Source organism: Arachis stenosperma, chromosome 5 (assembly GCF_014773155.1).
Source record: "Arachis stenosperma cultivar V10309 chromosome 5, arast.V10309.gnm1.PFL2, whole genome shotgun sequence".
Classification (NCBI taxonomy): Eukaryota; Viridiplantae; Streptophyta; class Magnoliopsida; order Fabales; family Fabaceae; genus Arachis; species Arachis stenosperma.
Genome location: NC_080381.1, coordinates 131,262,349 through 131,272,601, shown reverse-complemented (window position 1 = coordinate 131,272,601; position 10,253 = coordinate 131,262,349). Strand labels below are relative to the sequence as shown.

At 31.1% G+C, this 10,253-nt stretch overlaps 1 protein-coding gene across 2 annotated transcripts; it reads left to right on the top strand.

The window, feature by feature from the left end:
• The first annotated feature begins 333 nt into the window (after positions 1-333).
• On the top strand, positions 334-6,573 carry LOC130982829 (E2F transcription factor-like E2FE). Of its 2 annotated transcripts, XR_009087202.1 has the most exons (12): positions 334-568; positions 679-746; positions 834-886; positions 1,028-1,105; positions 1,316-1,372; positions 1,729-1,834; positions 2,070-2,137; positions 2,297-2,369; positions 2,485-2,546; positions 3,164-3,602; positions 5,263-5,326; positions 6,171-6,573. XR_009087202.1 is itself a non-coding variant. In XM_057906938.1 (11 exons), exons 1-11 carry the CDS (start codon positions 480-482, stop codon positions 6,257-6,259), a joined length of 1,182 nt encoding a protein of 393 aa, XP_057762921.1. In that variant the 5' UTR covers positions 334-479; the 3' UTR covers positions 6,260-6,521. The 2 variants fall into 2 exon arrangements, 1 of the variants encoding a protein (XP_057762921.1); XM_057906938.1 differs by lacking the exon at positions 5,263-5,326 and having other exon boundaries at positions 6,171-6,521.
• The last annotated feature ends 3,680 nt before the right edge of the window (positions 6,574-10,253 follow it).

Here is a 10,253-nt window from a genome sequence, read left to right as displayed (position 1 = left end):
TTATTAATTTAAAAATAATAATTAATTTGATAAAAATTAAGTGGTTGATTCTAAAATTTTGTCAAATAAATGAAATATATTGCTAATATGATATTAATAAAAGAAAAAAGATGTACTAAAAATAATATAGATAAATTTATTAATTTATTTTTATATATTAAAAGTAGATAGATATCCAACAAATTTCGTCAATTTTAACTGCTTTCATTTCGTCCGAGTAAAGTTTTCCTTCCAATATATGCTGGAGGCTATAGGCAATTCATATGGTGGAAAAGTTCCCGCTTGTTAAAACTTTGAAATAACGACAAAAACAAAAAACATAAAAATAAAAAATAGAAACACAGCAGATAAACAAAGAAAACACATACGCCATGTTCCAAAATCACAGCCCCGCCATTTCCCTCCTTTCTCCATCTCATCATTCATCCTTCCCCACTTAACTCTTCTCTCTCTCTTTTTCTCTCTCTTCCTTCAGATCCATGTCTTCTCCAACACCAACCATGGATCCCTCTTCACGCCACTACTCCTACAATCGCAAACAGAAATCCCTCGGCCTCTTGTGCACCAAGTATTCCATTCTTTCCTTTTTTTTTCCCCCTCTTTCTTGGCACTAATTTTCTTACACCTGCTCCTTCTGTATATTTTAAATTAAAAGTATCAAATTTTGTTTGGGTGCAGTTTCTTGAAATTATATAATAAGGACAGCATCCACTTGATCGGCCTCGACGATGCAGCTTCTCGATTAGGTATTTTATGACCCTTCGATACCTAATTACTAATTTCTAATTATTGTTTTTCAATTTTTAATTTTTTTCCGGGGGCAAAATTTTCAGGTGTTGAGAGGCGGCGGATCTATGATATAGTGAACGTCTTAGAGAGTGTCGGGGTAAGGTTTCTTGTTATATTTATTTAGTTTAGTTATTTCTTGAAACAACCTTGATTTTTGTTTCAAAACTTTGTATTAATGATAATAATTGGTTCTTAGTTGTTTGTTTGTTTGTTTCGTTTAATGTTGGTTGACTTGTAGGTGCTTTCTAGAAAAGCTAAGAATCAGTATACTTGGAAAGGGTTTGCTGCTATTCCTGGGGCTTTACAAGAACTCAAGGTGATTTTTTACCCTAATTTTGAAATTGAATTGTCTGTGCTTTTGTTTCTTCTACTCTTTTCTGCTTTATTTTTTATTTTTTAAATTGGTGCTAACTTTTTTAAATTTAAATTTGAATCACTGTTTTAATGCAACTTATTTTTATCTTTTTTGCTTATTTATCCCGGGAGTTGGACATTAATGCTTGTTTCTACCTTACCTTTTTTTCAGGACGAGGGTTTGAGGGAGAATCCCTATGGTTTTGACGGTGATAATGAAATTGCAAAAGTAGAATTTCTTTCTTATTCTCCTCTAGTGATGTTATTTTTATTTTATTCTATATTACTTGCTATAGTAAATAATCATTTCTCACAATGTGAAGTTTTAAATGCCGACAACTTTAATTATTAAAAGTATAAACAAATTCGATAGTCATTAAAGATTGGATTGGTTTGATAAAGCTATCCAAAATGTTTGACAAAACTTAACAAATTATGTATTTGATGAGTATTGAGTTAGTTTATTCTATATTACTTAGCATATGAATTTCGTAGTTGAAATCGATATCATTTTAAATCTTGGATGGTTAAATGGTGTGGTAGTTTATATCTACTTCCTACTTAGCATATGAATTTCTGTGATAGTTGTCAGATGACGAGGATGACGAAGAAACAATGTCAAATCCCAGTAATGGAAGCCAGAATGACAAATCAAATCCCAATGCCTCACTTATAAAATCATTGAAGCCTGGTATCTTCTATTTTATTTTCAGTTAATTATATATTTGGCAGAATTTTTGGAGTTATAATACGAAACTACTTCGGTCCAACATAGGTAATCTTGTTTAGTTAAGATTTGGATTATTTATTTGGTGTTGAAATATTCCCCAACAGTAACATTATTACATTAATGGAATATTGTTATCTTGAGACGCACACTGCTGCTATAAATTTATAAAATTTATTATTTATTTATTTTTGGGCAGAAAACAGAAGGGAAAAATCTCTGGCGCTTCTTACTCAAAATTTTGTCAAGCTCTTTGTCTGCTCTAATGTGAGTGTTTCTATAAGTTTCTTGTATATTTATAGGAGTTTAATTTGATGTTTAAATATTTATCCATTCATCCAATTAAATATTTATGACAGTACTCAACTTCTTTTATTATTATGGATTGACTTTTTAATGTCCAAATTTCCATCAATCGTTCTTCAGATCGAAATGATTTCCCTTGACGAAGCTGCAAAGCTGTTGCTTGGAAATGCCCATAATACATCAATAATGAGAAGTGAGTAAAATACTATATTACAATTCAGATTTTGATCCTTTTCTAAGAAGCATGGAACTTTTTCACTTACATTCTTTACTTTTAATTATGTTTTCCACACATTTTGGACTTTCAGCAAAAGTCAGACGCTTATATGATATTGCAAATGTTTTGTCCTCCATGAATCTAATCGAGAAGGTGATATTCTTCATAGTTTTCATTTTCAAAATTTAGCTCAAAAATATTGTAGTGGGGTTAGTTATATTGTTGTATGCTCATGAAACATGCGCACGCGCGCACACACACACACATTTATTAATATTAGTCAATATTTTGGGACTAATACCTTATTTTTATATTATTAGAATTTAGTATTTTAGTGTTTAAGATTTCGAATTTAGTCCTTAGTGTTTATAGTTGGCTAATTATCTGTGAGCCTTCTATACATAGATTAATCTCATAATCATTTTCAAAATCACAAGAAAAGTTTTATAGTGATAAAAAATTTCTTTAAACCTTAAGTTTAAGAAATATCTAAGAGAGTAAACACCAAATCATCTTTTGAAGGAAAGTCCTGTTCTTAATTAAAATTAAATTACAGCCCGGTCCTCAAGTACGAAAAATGGCACCATGTTTTGTTATGGTTGATTAAAGAGAGGATTGTTAATTGAGAAAATAGTTAGCGACTGAATTACATTTCACTCTACCTAAAATTTATTTCCTTTAAAAATCAACATTATATTTGCTAACGTGTTCTAGATCATGACATTACATTAATTAATCAATCTCACCATGACTCTACTAAATTGATGCAGACCCATACAACAGACACAAGAAAACCAGCATTCAGGTGGCTTGGTTTAAGAGGGAAACCATGGAGTGAGTCAGGTGACTCTGCTCTAAATTCGAATCACAGTGGCGAATCAAGGAAAAGGATGTTTGGTGAAGACATCACCAACATTAGCTTCAAGAGGAACAAAGTGGATCCGTTTATGAATGCTGAGAATAGCTGCAAGAGTTACTCCAAGATTCAAGACCAACTCGAAAACGATGATGATAGTTGTTGGCAAGCTCACACGGATAAAGGCATCGTGAAACAAGAAAGAAAACAGAATTCAAAGGGCTACCATTTTGGTCCTTTTGCTCCAGAGTATGTTTCCAAGAATGGTGGAGCCTCTGAGAATACTAATGTGAAGCAGGTTCATGATTGGGAGAGTCTCTCAAATGTGTATCGTCCTCGGTATCAAAATCAAGGTAACATTTAATTTTGATCTTTGATTCATTTCTTAGTTTTGTATAAAGAATGGAAACTAAGATGGCTCTTAGTAACTAACTTTTCTTTACTTTCTTCAGCACTAAATATAAATATTTATTTCTTTAATATATACATTTTTTTTTTCTTTTGGAAAACTTCATTCGTTTTAGGGAATGTAGAGAAATACATGACATTTTCCTTTTACAAATTTTAATATATTCCATAACCAAATCCTGGAACATAGATTACAACTTCAGGAGAGTATTCGACACGAATCAGACACGAGGGATGGACTAAGGTTAAAATTATAAGACCAAGTTAGATATAATTAAAAAAAAAAAACATTACTTACAATATCGTTTATGAAAAATCAGCTTATATATCTGTCAATATTTATATGCATTTCACACATTTTTCCAACAAAGCAATCAACCACCAAAATAATTTTTTATCACAGTAAAATTAGACATTCAATAGTAGAATAATCAAAATTTTTTGCAGCAATACAATCAAAATTTTATGACCACCAAAATCAATCAAAGCAGTATATTTTTATTGTAAATATAAATCTAGTTTAATTATATTATTTATGAAGTTTGACTGTAAGTGTGAATCAAGTTTGATTATATTATAGAGTTTAATGATATTGTTTTTAAAGTTTGACTATAAATGCATATATATAGTTTATTTTGTATTTCAATATATATTCATATACGAGTGAATAATCTTTTGTATCAATGTACAATGATCTTTTATATATAACTTATCTTCACACTATTAAGTTTGGCTAAAAAGGGGTTGATTAATCTGAGACAATTGTACCCATGACTATGCTGGACAAATTCTTTGAAACTTTTTTTGATGGTATTCTTTTTGTTTTCTTTTCATTAATGGTCTTATTTATTAAAGTTTTGTTTTTTCTTGTAAATTCTCCATTGTTGAGGTAAAATTTTAAATCAGGAGTGGTGTTGGTAGTGAGGGAAGAGAATCAGAAAGTGAACTTATAAAATGGTACACAACACATTACACAATGTGCTAACTAAGCTTTATATACAAGCTATTATGAGACTAGCTAAGACCGTTAACTAAATAACTAACTATAGTTAATCTTATGAGTTAACTTATCATCTAACAACCTGCCAGTGTGGCAGTTACAATCTGTTACAGCTGTATAAAAGTCTGCTCTCACTAACCAGCAATAACTACCAAACTAGTTTGATAGTTTCAAGTATTGGAAGATGCAGCAAAACCAGTTAAGGCGGTGTGGCTTGGAGCTTGTTACTAGCAAACAATTTTAAATTGAATATATGCCCATGATTACCAAAGAAAATAGCTGTTAGAAATATATGTTTAACTGTCATGACACCCATATAATGTGTTTTAACTTGACCATTAGTATTTGTTCTTTGTTTGTTTGTTTGTGTTGTTTGGTTTTGTTTTTTCTTTCCTTTTTTTTTCCCCTTTTTCTTAAGGGGAAAAAAAGAATATCCTCTAATGTTTTGTAAATATTTCACTGCAAAGTCACAAATTTGCATGACACAGCAACCTGCAAACCAGCTAACCATGCTGATCCTTAACTACACAAAAATGGGCAAAATTTTTTAAAGATGCAGTTTTAATGAGAAAATCTCTAAAATGGTCTCTATCTCTCATTATCAGATTGACTCACATTCCTCCTTTGTGTGGTTTGGCTACACCAAGCTTGAAAATAGCAAGGTCTATGGTAAATTACGGTTACTTATGAATTTAATTTTTTTCTTTCTTTTTTTGTTTTTGTTTTTTGTTTCTTTTTATTTTTTTTGTGGGGGGGGGGGGGGGGGGGTGGTTTCAATTAGTCCCATTAATTTGATCGCACATCTTTACATATATCATTCAGAGTTGATGCAGCTTCATGCTATTTACAGACATTAATTAATGTGATTATTATTTGTACTTAAATACATTGATTGAAAAGTCACCAAAAAATACTTGATTGAAAATGAGAGTTTAATTTTGTTGTATTAGCGGTGTAAAATCTTTTACACCGTCATCCAATCATATATGCTATTTGTAAATGTTTTAGAACAAGAATTGTATTTAGATACATTGATTTACTAACTTTTTAATAATCTTGTCTGAGCAGTTTATTAAACAATTCTATCGATATTATTCCTGATTAAAGAAGTTTTCCTTACTTTGCTTTAAATGCATTTGATTTCAGAACTCAATACCTTAATTGTTTAGATTTTCTTAGCCTCACTTTGAGTTGACTATCTTGCATAACTATTAACTCCAGTAGTTATTTCGTGTAATTAATTGGGAGAATAAAATTGCAAGTCTTGTTAAAAAAATCAAATGTAGAAAGTTTTGATGATAAAGACAAGTTTAAGTTTCTTTCAAATGTTTTAGCAGTACTTTTGATTTTTGAGCATTGACATGATCATGAACAAACTCAATGGCATCTAGGTGATCTGTTTAGTCAACTCTCCAAATGTGATAAAGCTTTTTTCTGCTTTTGATTTCTTAACAAGTGGCAATAAAATTCCTGCTTCAAGCTTTGAAGCTAATCTGATGAGTTTTTGATGCAGCTTTGAGAGACCTCTTCTCCCACTACATGGAAGCATGGAAATCTTGGTACTCTGAAGTTGCAGGGAAAAGGCCAATACAAATTTTATAGTTTCCTTGTGTCCAGCAATGACAAATAATAGTGCAGCTTTTCTTAAGAGATGATGATTTCATTAGGATCATGGATGCATGTTCTCCATGCACCAACACTAGAATTTCTGTGTAAGGATTTTCTTTAAATTATTGAACCCGTCTGAATGACATCTGCTCTGTATTTCTTGCACATTCTTGTTTAGAAGCACTGTAAATTTTGGGCTTTTTTTAAGCTTTAAATCGTTTGTCTCACGGCTGAACTATTCCAGAACTAGTGCCTTCTGTGTGTAAGGAAGGAAAATGCTTTGATTTAGGTTTGCTTTCGGCATTGATGTAGGTTATTTGAAAACAGGACAAAAAGTTAATACACAAAATGCTATGGGAAGAACCCTAATTGAGTTTCCAACACCTAAAGGAAAAAAAAAAAAAACTAAATTGGCTAAAAAAAAGTTGATATTGGGCTCATTTGTGTGAATTTCACAAATATGGGACTTTTTTGAATTTATAAAAACATGGGGCATTTTCAAAAAAGATCAATGAAGGGGTGAATTGTAATTTTTTTAATTTCATTTTTCTTTTAATTTTTTAAAATGGGAATTCAAAACAATTTAAATTCACAAGAATGGATTTTTTAGCCAATTTATTAATTTTCAAAACAATTTAAAATTATAGAGATTAATAGAATAATTAAACTTTTTTTTACCTCATTTACTAAATTCTATTCTTTCATTCGACAGAGAAGAATGGGGGAAAGATAGATGAAGAAAAGAGAGTGGGTGAATGGGAGTTAATACTCAAAATGATCCCTGAAATTTAACCTCCAACTTAATTTAACTCTCAAATTTTCAATTGACTCAAATTGTATCATGAAATTTTAAGATGTGACTCAAATTGGCCCTTCTGTCTATTTCTGTCATAAAAAAACTGATGTGGCACGTGTAGTTAATACCTAGCAGCTTCAGCAGTGATCTGACGTGACAATTTTTGTATGCATCATTTTACCCTCCAATAATTTGAAAAAAAAACTTAACAACCCCTATTTCTCCTAAATTATTGTGTTTCTGGTGAATTGGGGAGCAGAGCAAGTCTCAGGTAGCTCTATCATGTCCTCTGGATCTGTCTCTTTTTTTTGTGTCATTGCATTTTGATTCCTTTTAATTGGATTGACCACCATAAAAATTCATTGTAGCAAAGTTCTCTGAAAAGAGTGGACAACAACTATTTTTTTGGAAACATTTTTTCGAAAAACAAAGAGGGAACTTAGGTTGAAAGTTAGAATTTTTTGGAAAAAATCAATGTACTAATACTTTTACTTGAAGGATTTGATCTTACCTGAGACCCAATTGGTTTGATTGATTTTAACTTCCTCAACAATTTTTCTTTTAACCCATTCATTCTTTGCTCCAGAATAAAAAAATAATAAAAAAAATTGAACTTGATTTTGTTATCTGAACAAATTAGGGTGAAGATTGGAAAAATAAAGCTTAAAACATTCTTTTTTTTCTTTGGATTCTTCTTTTGATGTAGTGATGTATTAGATTCTTAGTTCCAATGGCTTGTTTGGCCAGTAATGGTTGCTTCAATGGTAGAGAGAGAGAGAAGTGTGATGATAATAGTGGTGGTAGGTATAAAAGAAGGGTAAAACTAGAAAAAATTTGTTGACCATATGGCCCCTGAAATTTGCCAGGTTAGCTTTTCGGTGACGAAAAACGACGGAAGGGTCAAATTGAAGTACGGGTCAAAATTTCAGGATACAATTTGAGTCAATTGAAAATTTGAGGGCTAAATTGCATTGGGGTCAAATTTCAGGGGCTATTTTGAGTATTAACTCGGGTGAATGGATTTTACTAAACAATTTCACAATCATTTCTTACTGAATTATGAGTTAAGTCCATTTTGTTCCTAAAATTGGTGAGTGGCATCGATTTAGTCTTTGAGATTTCAATTGCTATAATTTGATCCTTTAGATTCGAAAAGTGCACATTAGTCCCTCGTATATTTTTCATTACTGGAGTTTAATGTCATTAGTGACGTGGACTAACCTTTACCACACTGGACATATTAATGGCTAGTTAAACTAGATAAAAATATAATTGTACTTATTTGGTTCCTTTTGTCTTTTATAAATCATAGAATGTTGTTTCTAATCTTTATTCTTCTAGAAGAAGTTAGAATATTTATTATGAGATCCATAACAAAAAATAAAGTAGGTTGGATAAAATAAAAAAAGAATCAAAGAATTGGCTGCTAATCTGAACTGAAGATAATACTTACGAGACGTTTAAGGTCCACAGATACCCAACAAATATGGTGGTTGACTTGAGGAAGAAGTTATGTATCTACCAATTCTGGATGTTAACAGATGATTTTTTTATACAATATTTATTATTATTAATTCATAAAAAATAAATTTCGTTTATAATAGCTTAGTTTAGTTTATTAATTAAACTCTCAATCCATAGGGATACTATATCATCATGCTTGTGCTGCTTTGGCAAGGGTCAATAAAACTATAAAAGGCCACAGGATTTTTGTCACAAATGGGTGACGATAAATGCATACAGGGATATTTATGCACATCATATAAATCTATTGTCTAGCCAATCTTTTTGGGAGAAATTTGAGTATAGTAAGCTACAATCACCAAAGAATAAAAGAAAGCCTAGATCATTAGCAATGAAAAGGAGAAAAGATTCGGATGAAGGTAACGGAGGAAATAAGAAATCTAAGCCTAGTGGGATATTGAAGAGCGAGGTAATTTAAACCATTCACTTGTAGATACTGTTTACCAAAGGGACACACTAAAAGGGATTGTCCTAAGAAGAGGAGTGTTGATGTAGCTGCTGTATAACACCTGCAACTGCTACTAAGAAAAAGGGTAACAATGAAAAAAAATGGTGTATAAGAAGCTGCTGCTCATTCAAGTGTTGCACCATAAATTGCTGCTGAACCTAAACCCTAACAACAACTTGCTTATGACTCAAATAATGCACTACAACCTACTCAAGCTCCTTCTCCAAATGGTGCATCTCAGCCTACTGATGTCCAGAAAGTTGAGATTAAACTATCTCAACGAAATTACTATGATGCACAAGACTCTCAAGAGGTGGTTCAATTTTACTATATCTATTTTATTTATGTTTATTTGCACAATTTGATTAAAGTTTTTTAATCAATTCCTTCAAGTAGGCACTACCAATAAGTCCACCGAAATTACAAAGTAGAAGGAAGTCCTTACTACCACCTGGTTCTATCCATGTAGATCTATTTGCAAAGAGTAAGCTCAGCCACATATTACAAATTGGTCAGTTTTATGAAGTTTGTGCCAACTCCAAGATTCAAGCAATTTTACGAAAGAAGTGATCATGTGGATGTATTTGTATAGTCTATTGTGGATAGTGTTAGGATTACGGCACTATGCTTTTTGTTTTGCTTTTGATGGATGGATATTGTGTGTAATTAAAATCCTTTATTTTTGATGTTTTGTTGGACAAGAATTGATATCTTATTCTGTGAAAAATGTTACTGTTAGTTGCAGATATTAGGATATTGATATAGAATAAATAGTCATTTTTGACCATAAAAGATTAAGCATGAATAATTTAAATAAACTTTATAATCATGAAAGATTTATTCCATTTAACATTTCTAACCAAACATCCATTTGTAAGATGGGCCATTTGTTTAACTTCTGACATGGTTGTTACTAATCCAACTTGTTAATATACTATTTTAATTTGAAAATAAAATAATAATTCAATTTCGGGCAACTTTGGGCAGCAAAAGCAAAAACCTTTTCTTAGTTCTTATTGTTTTTGCTGAATTCGCTATCCTCTCCATCATAATCAATAATCATAATAAAAAAGCAAAAGGAACCCAAATTAAAATCGTTTTTTTTTTCTCTGGGTATTTACTTTCTCCCTCTCCTTTTGAGTGATTGGAACCAACAGATAATATCGCCAACCTCATGCTTCTAATTATTTATAGATGGGAGAAATCGAAGAAATTGCAAT